At 41.6% G+C, this 17093-nt stretch overlaps 3 gene segments (V, D, J or C); 1 reads left to right on the top strand and 2 right to left on the bottom strand.

Annotated features, from left to right (window-relative positions):
• Nucleotides 1–6197: 6197 nt before the first annotated feature.
• On the bottom strand, nucleotides 6198–7080 carry LOC115579348 (Ig kappa chain V region 3547-like). The segment is given in 2 exon segments: nucleotides 6198–6921; nucleotides 7029–7080. Coding segments are annotated over 2 exon segments (375 nt in total).
• A 6693-nt stretch (nucleotides 7081–13773) lies between these two features.
• Nucleotides 13774–14262, bottom strand: LOC115579132 (Ig kappa chain V region 3381-like). The segment is given in 2 exon segments: nucleotides 13774–14103; nucleotides 14211–14262. Coding segments are annotated over 2 exon segments (381 nt in total).
• Nucleotides 14263–14535: 273 nt separating this feature from the next.
• LOC115579284 (Ig kappa-b4 chain C region-like) lies at nucleotides 14536–16401 on the top strand. The segment is given in 3 exon segments: nucleotides 14536–14555; nucleotides 14961–15013; nucleotides 16070–16401. Coding segments are annotated over 3 exon segments (405 nt in total).
• Nucleotides 16402–17093: the final 692 nt, after the last annotated feature.

Here is a 17093-nt window from a genome sequence, read left to right as displayed (position 1 = left end):
TCCTGACTGGTCCTGCAGTTGATGGTGATGGAGCCTCCCACAGCAGAGCTCACTGCTCCAGGCTGAGTCACTGTGATCTGACCTCTGGACTCTGAGGACACAGAGACAAAAACATAAAGCAGCGTCATGGTTTTGTGGTCTTCATCTCAGAGGGACGGATGTTGATAGAGGAGAGGAGTTTGATTCTCTGGACTTTACCTGTGAAGCAGCAGCAGAGGAGAGTCCAGATGAGGACGCAGATCAAAGTCATGTTTTTGATGAGGAGGATTTCTGTGTCTTCTGTTGTCATGAAGGACAGCTGTCAGTCATCCAGTGTTCAACTCTCAGGACTATAAACTCTCCCAGAGCACTGGAGCATGGTGCTGCTGATGCAAAGTGGCTCTCTATGGAAATGCTCTGACTGACTCCAACAGGGACTTGGATTACTCTCATCATGCTGTTTATCAATCGGTCAATCACTTAAAGCATGTTTTAGGATAATTTCAGTGTCAATTTTTGAGGGGTCTTGGACTTCATGCTTGCTGAAAAATGTGTTTCACAATGTCATCTGTACTGTTAAATTACATGAATAAGTAATTTAAGTTTAAAAAAAAATGAGCATATATCAAATAAAAACATACATTCTGTAAATCTGTGGCTCTGTGTTATCGTCACTTTTCACATCAGCTGATAACATTTTACAATCAGAGACTAATTGTGTTGAGTGTGTTTGTGTCAAAGTCAGAGAGCCGTGTCTCTCTACAGTCAGAGGTTTTTGTACGGCGGCTCAATGAGTTTGTATCACTGTGGTACACGTTCGGTGGAGGAACCAGACTGGATGTTGGAAGTAAGTCAAATGTTTTAACATTTTTATTATTTCAGACACTATATGTCCTTTTTTTCTTTATATCTCAAGGAAAATAGTCAGTTTTTATCATTAATGTTTAATTTTTGCACAAATATTTGTCAGTAAGAGACAAAGTTTGCTTCAGAAACATGAATTCAAAAACTAACTACACTGAATATGAAATATTTAGATAGTAGATAAATCATCATTTTCAACTTCAATAGTAAAGTTTTATCTTGAGGGCTTGTAGGTTTAGTTCAGTGTGTCAAAGTCAGAGAGCCGTGTCTCTCTACAGTCAGAGGTTTTTGTACGGTGGCTCAATGAGTTTGTATCACTGTGGTGGACTTTTGGTGGAGGAACCAGACTGGATGTTGGAAGTAAGTTTCTGCACAAATACTTTGTAAAATACTGTGAAGCAATTTTTTATGTCAGGTTTTGGATGTTTGAGACAGATAAATATGTCTTGTTTTAATTCCAACACTTTCAGTCTTCATGTTTTAATTCTCCTCCTTTATCATGGAGGCTAACTCAGAGCAGCTTTACTTAACATTTCTTTACACATTCCTGTCAAAGTGACATTTAAACAGCCTGAAGTGTAGAAAAGATAAAACTGTAAACCTGTTTTACAAATGTTTTGTAAGAGGAGATGTAATTCTTCACCTCAATGACAGCAGTGTTCAAAACGCTCCTCTTGTCCAACATTTGATTGCAGTCGGTTCATTTTCTGTATTTGTGTATGTGTCCACTAAATATTTTAAAGTCACATATAGTTCAGGTTTTGTCTGATTGTGATGAGAAAGTTTGATGTGTTTTATTTCCAGTGTAGTTTGATATATTTCAGCTCATTCTGTTTGATGATTCTCTCTGTGCTGATATGCATGAGAGGCTTCTTAAAGGGAAGTGAAACAATGTGTGAGTGAGTGACTGGTGGAGCAGAAAAACCATCTGACAGAAACTCCTTAAAGGACTAAATCAACTCTCACACAGTGAAGGTGTCCCAGTGTCTGCTGGTTGATTGACAGCAGTGTGGTCCCTGTCCTCTAAGCTGATTGGTGTCTCCTAGGTGATGTCCGTCCCACCCTGACGGTGCTGCCCCCCTCCAGTGAGGAGCTGCAGCAGGGGAAGGCCACGCTCATGTGTCTGGCCAACAAGGGCTTCCCCTCAGACTGGAGTCTGTCCTGGAAGGTGGACGGCAGCAGCAGCAGCAGCAGCTGGGAGCAGAGCAGGAGCCCCGGGGTGCTGGAGAAGGACGGCCGCTACAGCTGGAGCAGCACCCTGAGGCTCCCTGCAGACCAGTGGAGGAAGGTGGGCTCTGTGACCTGTGAGGCCACCCAGGGCTCCCAGACTCCAGTCTCAGAGACACTGAGGAGAGACCAGTGTTCCCAGTCCTGACCTGACTCACTGGGACTCTGCTGCTGGTTTTACTCTCATACTGCTCTCAGCTCTCTCTCTGTTCTCTCGTTCTCTCAACATGTTTCAACATTAATGTGTTCTTGCTTCTGTTTCAACATTTTACAACAATAAAGATTTCATTACCTTTAGTATAAATGCGACATGTCTTTGACCTTCTTTTCAACATATATGATATATGAGGAACATTTGTCAGATTAATGCACACAGTCACATCAGAACCAAATCCATTTTTCACAGATTATTCTTCAATGGCGTTAAGACTGTTGATTTTATTTGACAGAGTTTTCTGTTTTATCTACTCTCGTTAATTTTGGTAATATTACAATTTGTTAGTAATTTTTTTTAAGTCGCTTATTATTACACTCATCTTGCCTTCAAGAAGATGAATTTGTTACTGAAACTAATTCTAATGTTCTGTATTAAAAAATCTAAATAGCGAACAATTCATTAATTCATCAATAAATGAATTAACAATTAATTCATCAACAGGAATAAAAACAGAGTATCATTCTGTCTCCAGATTGATCGCAGTTTGAAAGTATAATTTGTGTAGCTTGCAGTAATCTTTCTCTCTTTCTCTCAACATGTTTCAACATTAATGTGTTCTTGCTTCTGTTTCAACATTTTACAACAATAAAGATTTCATTCCTTTCATTATAAATGTTACATGGTCCTTCTTTCAACATACATAATATATGAGGAACATTTGTCAGATTAAAGCACACAGTCACTCAAATCACAATTCAATTTTTTCCTGATTACTTTTTCATTGTTTTAAGACTGTGGATATTCTACCGTAGTCTTTCTTCTTTGATCTATATGAATTTATTTATAATTCTCATCCAAAATTTCATCTGTCTAATTTTAATTAATTCAAAGAGAAAAATAAGTTTTGTGTCTTTGAAGGGACATGCATCAGACTGACCTGAAACCATCACAAACATGACGGAGTATTCATGGATGTAAATGTCAATTATTTCACTCTTTAGAATAGAATAGAAGAGAATAGAATATCTTTATTGTCATTGTAACAGGTACAACGAAATTAATTGCAGTCCTTATTCAGCGCAACAGGAGGTAGTAAATGCATGAATAAATACATAAATAAAAACTACTGTATGCATATTAATGCTAAAAACACATAGGAGACACACCATACATACATCCAAGTATACATTTAAAAATTGCACATAGCCCTTTTGACAAAGGTAAGTGGTGAGAATTATGCTTTAGTAGCATTATTCAATGCACTTATGGCTGATGGATGAAAATTGTTTTGTGGTCTGTTTGTTCTTGTTTTCATGGACCTGTATCTCCTGCCTGACAGCAGTAGTTTGAACAGTGTGTGACTGGGGTGTGATGAGTCCTGTAAGACAGTTTTGGCCTTTTTGAGGCAGCGGGATCTGTGAAGTTCTTCCAAAGAGTAGAGAGGGCAACCAATGATTTTCTGTGCGGCCTTTGTGACCCCCTGGAGCTTTTTCCTCTGTGCCACAGTGCAGCTTGGAAACCACACACACAGACAATATGCCAGGATGCTCTCAACTGAAGGACACCAGCAGTTTTTGGGGGATGTTGTTCCTCCTGAGAACTCTCAGGAAGTAAAGTCTCTGCTGGGCCTTCTTCATTAGCTCAGTGGTGTGGGCGCTCCAGGTCAGGTCCTCCACGATGTTGACTCCCAGGAAGCAGAAGTCGGAGCCCCTCTCCACACAGGTCCCGCCTATGAGCAGCAGCTAGATGTCCGTTTTCTTCCTCCTGAAGTCCACGATGAGCTCCTTGGTCTTTGATGTGTTGAGGAGCAAGTTGTTAACTCTGCACCACTCTGCCAATCGCTCCACCTTGTTTCTGTAGTTGGACTCTTCCACCCTCGAGATGAGTCCCACTACTGTGGTGGCATCTGCATATTTGTCGAGGGTGTTTTTGTGGTGGATGGGGCTGCAGTCATGGGTGTAGAGGGTGTAGAGCAGGAGACTCAGCACGCAGCCCTGTGGTGAGCCAGTGCTGAGGCTGAGGGCCGTGGATGTACAGGGGCACACTCTTACCCTCTGAGTGTCAGAAAGTCCTTAATCCAAAGGCAGGTGGAGTGTGGTATTCCAATGTCAGGCAGTTTGGACACCAGTCTATGGGGGAGGATGGTGTTAAAAGCAGAGCTAAAGTTTATGAAGAGCAGCCTAACGTAACTCCCCTTCTGCTCTAGGTGGGACAATACAGCATGGAGGGTTGTGGCCATGGCGTCCTCAGTAGATCTGTTAGCCCTGTAGGCAAACTGCTGTGAATCAGAGGTGGGAGAGGGGAATGACATGATGTGACTACGGACCAGTTCCTCAAAGCACTTCATCACCACAGGGATGAGTGCTACTGGACGGTAGTTGTTGAGAGTGGTGATGTTTGTGTTTTTGGGCAGGGGGACTATGGTGGAGGACTTGAGGCAGGATGGGACAGTGAACTGGGAGACTGACTGGTTGAAGAGCTTAGTAAAGATCCCCACCAGCTGGTCCGCACAGTCCTTTAGCCCGTGTCTGCAGACGCCATCAGGTTCAGCCGCCTTCCTCGGGTTGACTGTCCACAGCGTACGCCTCACCTCATGCTCCTCTACAGTGAGGACGGTGTCGCTGTGGGCTGTTGGATGTGGCGTGGCTGCCTCTGGTGGGTTAACCTCGAAACGGGCAGAGAAGTGGTTCAGCTCCTCCATCAGTGAGGCATCCCCTTCAGCAGTCCCGAGGTTGATCCTGTAGTTGGTGATGTGCTGGATTCCCTGCCACACCTGCCTGCTGTTGTTGCTGCCCAGGTGGTCCTCGATCCTCCTCTTGTAGTCCGACTTGGGCTTTCGGATGCCCCTCTTCAGATTGGTATGTGCTGTGCTATAGAGAGCCCCGCCACATGATCTGAAGGCAGTTTTCCTCTCCTTTAGCAGCTGCTGGACCTCCCGAATCATCCAGGGCTTCTGGTTTGAGTAGACCCGGATGCGTTTTTCTACTATGACAATGTCTATGCAGTTTTTAATGTAACACAGAACACTTTCTGTAAACATATCCAGGTCTGGACGTTTCAATGTGACGTTGACACTGTTTGAGATGAGGATATCATTTTGTCTTTTGTCCTTTTCTTTGATCATAGCTGACATAGAAATGTTCTTCACTGAACATCATTTAATTTATTTAAAGGAGTCGTCACCCAGAAATCGCAATTTCTCTCGTTAAATCATGCATATTGCTGTTGGACCTCTGTTGAATCTTGCCTGAAAAGCTGGAGTTTGAAAGTGGCTTATTTTTTTCGCTTTGGCTGTTTTTCCAAACAGGAATAGCGCACAGTAGTGCGCGTTCTTAAAGCACGAGATTTTGACTCTGCTCCTGTGGTGACGTTACCACAGGAGGCTACTTGCATATTAAGCATCGGCTCACAGCCGTCCTCCGCCAGAGTGAGCACGCCGAATCTGCTTATTTCTCTGTCATTTTCACGCCATACATCGTCACCACCAGCATTAAAACTCAGGTCTTACATGTAAAACACGAGTGTGAAAAGTAAGAAGGAAAAAAAAAGAATTTACCATTCAGAGACGTCCTGCTGTAAACGTGTCTCTTCCACCGTCTCTGCCTCTTCACTCTCCCGTTCGGTTTCCGACTCCGGCTCGTACATAAATGCCTGAATTCCGTCAGGTTCGTCATTTAGTGTGTGAGCCATGACAGGGGGCTGTTTATGTTTTGGAGTCTGTGTGTATGCAGGCTCGCCCCCCATTCCGGCGCTGTCCTTCCTGCGGCCAATCAACGCACGCCTCATTACATATTAATACAATGCACATCCGGACCGGTCAAAACCTCGCGCATAATCTCGTGTGAGAAAGTCGCGGTATGAAAAAGTGTCTAAACAAGCTCTATGTTTGATTTTTTTTTTTTTTTTTTTTTTTTCTATTAAGTTTTAAGAATTGATCCAAAGCGATCCAAGAGGGACTGGATATGTAAAAAACCAGGTGATGACTCCTTTAAGATAATATCAGTTATGATTTGAGGATAACAGCTTTCTTTGGGCCAACCTTGAACAGGATTTTTTCTGATGCTGATCTGTGTCTTCATGTTGTCTTAAATTTAAAAATGTTCAAATCTGATGTGATACAGTATCAAGCTGAGGTCAAAGGTCAGAAGTGTTTTATTAACTGTCCTCGTTTGGCTCCTCCTGTATATATGGCAAATGAAATAAGAGCATGGGATTACAATTGGATATAAATGGAAGGTGAGACATCGATAGAAAATATGTGGTGTGTGTGTCCTCAGTGAAGTGTATCAGTCTCTGCAGTAGCTTCCAGCTGCAGCAGTCAGTTCAGTTTCTGTTCAGTCTGACTGAGGGAGGTTTTTGTACGACGGTTTTTCACTGTGTGAACACCATCTGACTGTTGGGATAGTGATAACTCTGACAGTAGTAAACTGCTGCATCTTCAGCCTGAACTCCACTGATGGTCAGAGTGAAGGCAGAGTTTGATCCACTGCCTGTAAAACGATCTGGAATCCCTGATGCTCGATAACTAGACCTGTCAATGAGAAGTTTAGGAGTTTCTCCATCTCTCTGTTGGTACCAGAATAAATAGCTCCCACCATAAACATCCTGACTGGTCCTACAGTTGATGGTGGTGGAGCCTCCCAGAGCAGAGCTCACTGCTCCAGGCTGAGTCACTGTGTACTGACCTCTGGACTCTGAGGACACAGAGACAAAAACATAAAGCAGCGTCATGGTTTTGTGGGCTTCATTTCAGAGGGACGGATGTTGATAGAGGAGAGGAGTTTGATTCTCTGGACTTTACCTGTGAAGCAGCAGCAGAGGAGAGTCCAGATGAGGACGCAGATCAAAGTCATGTTTTTGATGAGGAGGATTTCTGTGTCTTCTGTTGTCATGAAGGACAGCTGTCAGTCATCCAGTGTTCAACTCTCAGGACTATAAACTCTCCCAGAGCACTGGAGCATGGTGCTGCTGATGCAAAGTGGCTCTCTATGGAAATGCTCTGACTGACCCCAACAGGGACTTGGATTACTCTCATCATGCTGTTTATCAATGGATCAATCACTGTATCAGATTATTGATCAGCAGCATGCCATCATTGATTTATTTGTGAATTTGGGTTTTTAACATGAATACGTCAGAGGAACAAAATGCAACCTTTATCTTTTTATCTTTAGTACTGAAACCTGTCTGTCGTCATGGTTCAGCAGTGATGCCTGTCTGTTGCCATGGTTACTGAGCTCAGAGAGGGAAGTGAAACATTCAAGATCAGTTTCATCCAATCTGAGGAAGACCAACAGAACTAGAAGCTCCTCTGCTGCAGCCAACAGGACGGAGTTTAGTTGAGCCCATATAAACTTTATTAATCTCTCTCTCTGCAGTGGGTCGAGTTATTTTACTGGTTACTTTTACTGTTTTTACTCTTTCTATCTGTAGTCTGTGTCTTTCTGTCTCACTCACTGTTTCTGTCATTACACCAACTTAACATCATTCAACTTCAGATATTGAAATTTTCATTGTTGCAGCAATCAGGTGCTTTAAAATCTGTAAGACAATTAATATATTTTTTCTTTGAATAAAATATTTCATCATGGATGTGTGTTTATACCAACAAAGGATTCCTTGTTCTATATTTTCACATGTTCAGGATTATAACTCATATCAGGGTGATATTTTCTTGTCACTGGTGATATGTACATTAAAACTCTCTGGCATTACTTCATGCATTGACACAGTTATCCTCTAGCTTGTTCAGTGTCATCTGACAGTGTCTGATTTCAGCAGTAAAATCATAAAGCACTTTAAACAAGTAGAGAATTTAGCTAAATAATTTTTCAAATGTAGTTGACAGGAATCTAAAATATTCGATAGAAGAATGTCATCAGCATACAATGATATACTGTTCTTAAAGACTCTAGACATGTTTTTCTTCATGTTGTATCATGAAGTTACATCACTATTCAGTAATAAATTACATGCTGTCACCCTTGTGATGCTATCAGTTTTACATTATATCTAAAAGAGCACTATCTAACTTATGCATGTAACAATGTATCTGGTTTGCTGTTTTGGTTCCAGGAAACAGACATCAGCACTGAGATGATCACATTCTTTAGGGCAGGGCTGCACTGGCACAACATCTTATGTGCACAGTTGTAATAAAATTAAGAATAATCAACTGAAAAATTTTGTAAATTTTCTTTAGTTAAATCTGAAGCTTGCCTGGAAACGATATTACAGAAGGGCCAAACAGTATGATCCAAGTTAACGAGGATATTTAACCTCAGCAGCTGCAGAATCGGTCAAAACTGTAAAACTGAAATGAAAACAAAATCTTAAATAAAGGCTTCACACGTACAAGCTGAAGACCTCTCACTTTGTGGCACTTCATTCAATTTATTTATTAATTATGTGTCATGTTTCAGATACTGACGTTGTCCATTCTGTCTGTCCTCAGGATCACACCTGTCAGTACTTTCTCAGAAGGACACAGATATTTGATTCAACAACACAAGAAAACACTGGATCTGCAGGATAAACTCTGCAGGGCAGCTATAAACCAGTGTGGACACAGAGGTGAGATAAAGCTTTGCTCTCACTACTGGGAGCTGTGTGCCTTTTTTTCTTTTTCAGTTTATATGGTTTTAACTATTCACTGTTAAAAAATTAGCAACTTTAAATTATTAACCATAATATTAATTTGCTATGGGCAGTACTTATGAGCTACTCCTCAAATCTTTGTTGAGGTGAAGGCATGCTGTCTCCTGCAGGATGCCTAGAAAACCATATTTTTATCATTCAGATTCAACGTATTAATCACATTGGAAAAACAGTACAAACTAAATCATCCACGAGCACGTGACCAGAAACTGTTACAATGATTAGTTTTTTCAAAGAATACTTTGAATTAACTTGTATTTACACTATGATTCAGACTGGACTGGCCAACAGGGGGAGTTGCAGCCAACACAGTCAGCTACAGAAGTCAGTTCAGATTCTGTTCATTCTGACTGAGGGAGGTTTTTGTACGATGACGAGAGACAAAAACATAAAACAGGAGCTGGGGTTGGGCTGGTTTCTGACAGATACACTGTATGTGTCTCATGTATGAAGTGTGCCATTGGTTGAAGACTCAGATGTTTTTACAAGTGTCCACAAAGTAAAATGAATCTTATAAACTATAAAGTGTGAAGAGAATTTATTGCATTTGTAGGATATTATCAGCATTACATCATCATCGTATCATTATCAGCAGGGTCATTTCAACATACATTACAAGTGATGTACTTTTCAATGAACACAAGCCCATTAGAGATGTAGTGTGATGAGCTTTGTTCAAAATTAAATGTCCGGCTAAAATATAAATTGTATGTAGTTTAGATTTGATCAGAAATGCTTTAAAAATGATGTTGAAAGACTTGCTGTGTGTTTTATTTGGGCTGAATTTCAAACCTCCTCTAGACTGATGCAGTGGATTCAGATCACTGTGTACAGGCTGTGAGACTGGCTGCTAATTAATGAGGGGAAGCAGTTTAGGACGTTCTTCTCTCAGCCAATCAGGTTGAGAAGACGGCCTTTTGTGAAGGCTTAAGAGAGGTGGAGAATGGCGTCCAGGTAAGTCTGATTCTGTCATCATTTCTAAAACCTCTGAAGTGTCTCTGTTTCTGTGCAGCTGTTCATTCAGATCAGCTTCTTTTGAACTGAGGAAGGTTTTTTTTATAAAGTTGTATCACCGTGTGAATCAGTGGCTTTAATCCTGCTGACAGTAGTAAACTCCTGCATCTTCAGTCTGAACTCCAGTGATGGTCAGAGTGAAGTCGGTCCCAGACTGACTCCCACTGGAACCACCTGAGACTCCAGACTGATGGGATCGAGCTTCATAAGTGAGGAGTTTAGGAGCTTCTCAGCTTTCTGACGATACAACTGCATGTGTTAACCCTCTGGACTCTATGCTGGCCATTTGTGTCCACCTCACTTCCTTTTTGTTGATCATTTTAGCTGTGTTAATGCATATGGAATGATATTTCCCAAGGGTCTGGATTTTTGGCTGATCTTTCAATTTTCAAAACCTGCTCTTTAAATATGTCAATATTATACTGTGTATCTACAATTGTACCTTATGGCTCTATCGTGGACACTTTTGGCCAATTGAAACCCATTAAAACCACATTTTTTAATTCCTTGTGATTTACAGTATAAAATCATATAATTTAGGTAAAATGGCTTTCATTCTAAACTCAACACTTGAAAATTTCAGTTTTTAATGTTTTTTACCAGATTGTGTCATTTGTCCATTTTTGGGCAAGGGAGCAATTTCAGTTAATATTCTTAGGTTCCACTAGGGGCGTGTGATGGCTTCCTGCACTCCAATGGAGCAAATGAATGACACAATTTTGACATAGGTGTGATCCTAAGGATGTCAGGTAATGATGTGTGTTTGTGCATGAAAAAAAAATTAGTATTAGCAAGATAAAGTGACATAAATTACAGTGTATCATACCATACAAGTTTTGGTGAATTTCTCTCGGTACAGGTTATTGAGCTTTGAGTTTCCAAGGCAAACCTGGCTGTGATGCACAGGTTGAAAACACCTGTAACTTTGATCTTTTCATAAAAAATGCCACACACAACTACACAATAGCCTTTACATTCTCAAATAGTTGCTCTCCAAAAAAAAGGATCACAGGTCATCTTGACCTCTGGCTTCTGGGGAAACAAAAACAAAGTCTGACACTGTTTATAAATCTGTCCTGGAGTTTTTGCAGGTGCAGTCAGTACTAATGCTATAAGTGAGCCTATCAGCTCCCAGATCCTTCTTTATCTGTAGGATGGCGAGAAGGTCATATGCCCTGACTGAAGCACTTGAGTATGTGATTGGCTCAGAGAGTAAAGATGGAGAGAAATCCTCTGTGGTTGAGGAGGAGAAATCTTCTACCCAAGATGAGGACACGTCCTCTCCTGAAGATGATGGGACACCTTCCTCAGAGGATGACAGCAACACCACTGATGACGACTTCCAGCCAGTGCCTGGTTCCTCTTCCTCAGGGGAAGAGGATGGTACAGACACAGCGATGGAGGCCGATCAGCTGATGGCAGAGACAGAGGGGCTGGCGGGTGAGTGGATGTCTCGTCATGGGAAAATAATGTGGTTTCCCACTGCTGAAGAGACCCTGCACCACAATCCAGTATCCACTGGTTTCACCCCAGGGCCCACCCTGTATGCAGTTGCCCATATCAGCAACCTGAGGTCTGCATTTGACCTGTTTATTACAGAGGAGATCATTCAGCTGCTGTGCACCAACACAAACCTGCATGGGAGGCGAAGGTGTGAGGATTGGAAGAATGTGGATGAAGTGGAGATGAGAGTCTACATTGGGATTCTGATTCTGGCTGGTGTCTACCGCTCAAGACATGAAGCAACACGTGGCATGTGGGATGCCAAGACAGGACGGGCCACGTTTTGTGCCACGATGCCCCTCTACAGCTTCACTCAGATCAGCGCTAACATCTGCTTTGATGACAGGCTCTCCCACCCAGGACTCTTCAGGAATGATAAACTCGCTGCATTTCGCATCCTGTGGGAAAAGTGGGTTGCTTGCCTCCCCTTCTTATTTAATCCAGGGGTCGATGTGTAATAATCAATGTTGGTGTTAATCAGTTACATATCTCAGACTGTGTAATTGATAATACAAGATAAACTGGTAGCACTGAGAAGATAGGCAGTGATCATTTTTGTGGTAGTTTTCCAACAAGCGCATTGTGCAAACAAATTGGCATTTGAGGGGTTAAAAAATTAAAAATGAATACATTTTTTGTGCTTATGACAAGAACTGATATTAGTTAAACATTTTATGCAGTAAAAGCATCAAAAAACATACAAAATCCCAAAAATTACAGACTCAATCTGTTGGTGGCCATTTTTGGCCACGAACAAGCTGAGAGGGTAGTAAAAACTAGAGATGCACCGATCGATCGGCAACCGATCGCAATCGGCCGATAATATATATATATCGGTTTTGATCGGAGTTCTCAAAATAGATCAAATCAGGCCGATCAGATGACGTTTCAATATAGAGACAGTGCATTGACTGCATGCAGGGTGGGAATTTCACGGCGGCCGTGGCCGCCGTTGCCCCACACTTTGGCCTTGATGCAGCGTGAAAAAAAACTCATCGTACGGCCACAGTGGCCTCTGTGCCCCTGGCCCGGTCAGCGTAGCGAGCTTGCCTTTAATTACAGCCACCCGAGTGCACAGTAGTCACTCACAGTAACTTCAGTGAGTCCGCGGTTCGCACAGGTGGAGTCTCATCATCACGATGATCTCACGTGAAAGCCTCTCACACAGCAGCAGCATCTCAAAACACAAGTACGAAACTTACAGCACAGGTGCGAAAGCGAGCGCAGCCGGTTTTGACATGATACAACAGACTTATGTGGTAGGATTTAGTCCGGTAAAGTTGGAAATATATTCACAGATTCAAACTTCCCGGATCAATAACTCATAAGTGTAGGAACACCAGCCCTTATGTCTCCATCACGAGGCTCTGCTCCCTTTCCGCGTCCTCTGACCTCTGACCTCTCAACCACAAGACAAGACTAATTTAACAAACAAAGCATATCTGTTTGACTGAATATTTGCCGCTACTCCCCCCTCACAAAGAAGATGAAGTCCTTCTTCCGCAGGCCAAACTATGGCCTCTTCTCCCTATAGATTAGGACGGTGTGTTGCTCTTGCTATAAACAGATCATTGGAGACGTTTTGTTATTAATTTTAACAACTAAGCACAATAGAATCCTCTCTCTCTCCACATCAGATGACAAGAAGTGGGGGTTGATGTTGGTTGGGGTAGAGATGACCCAGTCCCCCTCCCTCACAGGCCAAAGTGTTTTACGACCCTGTCTGTGACATTTCAATCTTTGCTGCATTCCAATCCTATACTCATCCACCTTTCAATATGTTCTGAATAACTATTAACTACAATTTCATCTTCCTAATTTCATCAGATTTCCAAATAGCAAGAAGGCCATAAAATAGATCTTTCCAATATTATTATCAAGCCCAAATAAAGCTTATTACTTAATGAATTTATCGGGATCGGCAGATACTGCTTTTGGTGATCGGTGATCGGCCCCAAAAATCCTGATCGGTGCATCTCTAGTAAAAACGAACAAGGCCAGAGGGTTAACCAACACCTGAACTGACTTTTCATCTGATGGAGACAGTCTGTCCTGGGGCAACAGACTGAGCTCCAGGAGACTGAGTCAGGAAGACTTGTCCTGATGGATCTGCAATACATGCTAAAGTCTTGTATAGATCAAGAGTTTTGTCATTAGTTGTCTCAGGTTGGCCTTTCCCAAATATTTAGTAAATGAGATATGAACGTGGAAAATATGTGGTGTGTGTGTGTGTGTGTGTGTGTGTGTGTGTGTGTGTGTGTGTGTGTGTGTGTCCTCAGTGAAGTGTATCAGTCTCTGCAGTAGCTTCCAGCTGCAGCAGTCAGTTCAGTTTCTGTTCAGTCTGACTGAGGGAGGTTTTTGTACGACGGTTTTTCACTGTGTGAACACATACTGACTGTTGGGATAGTGAAGACTCTGACAGTAGTAAACTGCTGCATCTTCAGCCTGAACTCCACTGATGGTCAGAGTGAAGGCAGAGTTTGATCCACTGCCTGTAAAACGACCTGGAATCCCTGATGCTCGAGTGCTTGCATAGTAAATGAGAAGTTTAGGAGTTTCTCCATCTCTCTGTTGGTACCAGGCCAAATGGTGGTAGGTGCTATAATAAACATCCTGACTGGTCCTACAGTTGATGGTGACGGAGCCTCCCAGAGCAGAGCTCACTGCTCCAGGCTGAGTCACTGTGATCTGACCTCTGGACTCTGAGGACACAGAGACAAAAACATAAAGCAGCGTCATGGTTTTGTGGGCTTCATTTCAGAGGGACGGATGTTGATAGAGGAGAGGAGTTTGATTCTCTGGACTTTACCTGTGAAGCAGCAGCAGAGGAGAGTCCAGATGAGGACGCAGATCAAAGTCATGTTTTTGATGAGGAGGATTTCTGTGTCTTCTGTTGTCATGAAGGACAGCTGTCAGTCATCCAGTGTTCAACTCTCAGGACTATAAACTCTCCCAGAGCACTGGAGCATGGTGCTGCTGATGCAAAGTGGCTCTCTATGGAAATGCTCTGACTGACTCCAACAGGGACTTGGATTACTCTCATCATGCTGTTTATCAATCGATCAATCACTGTATCAGATTATTGATTAGGAATGTGTCAGAGCTCATCTGTATGTGTCTTTGGTTATAGGTTGATGATCAACTTTTCTTCAGAGTATTTTGTGAAATCCTCGTAGTTAACTGCCACACAACTCAACATCATTATCGACAGAATTACTGAAAATAGTTTGTTTTGTTGAATCATAATCTACAATGAACATGTTTCTGATAATAAGTTACAATTAGCAGGAGTTATTAAAAACCTTTTATTTTGAGATGTTTTAATTCAATTAGTTTGAAAGACAAATTGAATTGGGTTATAGCAGTTTGACATTCCATAATAAAAACATTAAATACATATTCATACATTTAGAGTCTGTGTTTAACACTTAAACCATTATAATCAGCCACTATAACATAAACTGGGTAAACTGGGAACGTGTTTGTTGAGTGTGTTTGTGTCAAAGTCAGAGAGCCGTGTCTCTCTACAGTCAGAGGTTTTTGTACGGCGGCTCAATGAGTTTGTATCACTGTGGTACACGTTTGGTGGAGGAACCAGACTGTATGTTGGAAGTAAGTCAAATGTTTCAATGTTTTTTTTATTTCAGGCAGGATGGTTTCTGTTTTTCTTCATATTACACGTAAAATAGTGAGTTTTTTATATCAATGTTTATTTTATGTGCAAAAATTTGTCAGCAAAAGTCAATGTTTGCTTCAGAAATATCAATTAAAAAAATATTGTAATACATATAAAATGTGAAGACAGTAGATAAATCATTATTTTCTACTTTAATGGTAAAATTGCATTTTGAGGGCTTGTAGGTTTAGTTCAGTGTGTCAAAGTCAGAGAGCCGTGTCTCTCTACAGTCAGAGGTTTTTGTACGGCGGCTCAATGAGTTTGTATCACTGTGGTGGACTTTTGGTGGAGGAACCAGACTGGATGTTGGAAGTAAGTTTCTGCACAAACACTAAAATACTGAAAAGTAATTTTTACTGTTATGTGTTGGACGTTAGAGACCGATAAACATGTTTTGTTTTAATTCCAACACTTTTAGTCTTCATGTTTTAATTCTCCTTTATCATGGAGGCTAACTCAGAGCAGCTTTACTAAACATTTCTTTACACATTCCTGTCAAAGTGACATTTAAACAGCCTGAAGTGTAGAAAAGATAAAACTGTAAACCTGTTTTACAAATGTTTTGTAAGAGGAGATGTAATTTGTTCACCTCAATGACAGCAGCGTTCAAAACGCTCCTCTTGTCCAACATTTGATTGCAGTCGGTTCATTTTCTGTATTTGTGTATGTGTCCACTAAATATTTTAAAGTCACATATAGTTCAGGTTTTGTCTGATTGTGATGAGAAAGTTTGATGTGTTTTATTTCCAGTGTAGTTTGATATATTACAGCTCATTCTGTTTGATGATTCTCTCTGTGCTGATATGCATGAGAGGCTTCTTAAAGGGAAGTGAAACAATGTGTGAGTGAGTGACTGGTGGAGCAGAAAAACCATCTGACAGAAACTCCTTAAAGGACTAAATCAACTCTCACACAGTGAAGGTGTCCCAGTGTCTGCTGGTTGATTGACAGCAGTGTGGTCCCTGTCCTCTAAGCTGATTGGTGTCTCCTAGGTGATGTCCGTCCCACCCTGACGGTGCTGCCCCCCTCCAGTGAGGAGCTGCAGCAGGGGAAGGCCACGCTCATGTGTCTGGCCAACAAGGGCTTCCCCTCAGACTGGAGTCTGTCCTGGAAGGTGGACGGCAGCAGCAGCAGCAGCAGCAGCTGGGAGCAGAGCAGGAGCCCCGGGGTGCTGGAGAAGGACGGCCGCTACAGCTGGAGCAGCACCCTGAGGCTCCCTGCAGACCAGTGGAGGAAGGTGGGCTCTGTGACCTGTGAGGCCACCCAGGGCTCCCAGACTCCAGTCTCAGAGACACTGAGGAGAGACCAGTGTTCCCAGTCCTGACCTGACTCACTGGGACTCTGCTGCTGGTTTTACTCTCATACTGCTCTCAGCTCTCTCTCTGTTCTCTCTTTCTCTCAACATGTTTCAACATTAATGTGTTCTTCCTTCTGTTTCAACATTTTACAACAATAAAGATTTCATTACCTGTATAATAAATGTGACACGTCTTTGACCTTCTTTTTCAACATTTATGATATATGAGTAACATTTGTCAGATTAATGCACACAGTCACATCGGAACCAAATCCATTTTCCTTGATTACTTTTGAATGGTTTTAAAAATGTATTCTATTGGACAGCTTTTTCTGTTTCATATATTCTTATTAAATTTGGTTATGATAAAAAAGGTGAAGTTAATAACAAAATCACAGGTTATTTCTACCATCATCAATTTAAGAAGAATACTTTGTTCCTGAAACATATTGTTATTTTCTTAATGAAGAAATTGATATAAAAGAACAATTATTCAGCATTAGAAATAAAAATCAGAGTATCATCTGCGTAATGCATGGGCGTAACCACGCATTCTTTGGGGGGGTCGTGTCCCCCCCCAATATTGAGAAAATGTCAATCTGTCCCCCCCAATATACAGAAAAAAATATGTTAAATATGCACTCTTTTATAAACCCTGTCAAAAGATCTGTCTCGTTATTTCTTATTTATTTTCAAGTTATTTCCGTTTTTAAGGAAAA

The sequence above is a fragment of the Sparus aurata genome, chromosome 3 (genome assembly GCF_900880675.1).
Source record: "Sparus aurata chromosome 3, fSpaAur1.1, whole genome shotgun sequence".
Lineage (NCBI taxonomy): Eukaryota > Metazoa > Chordata > Actinopteri > Spariformes > Sparidae > Sparus > Sparus aurata.
This window is presented reverse-complemented; position numbering and strand designations above follow the sequence as displayed.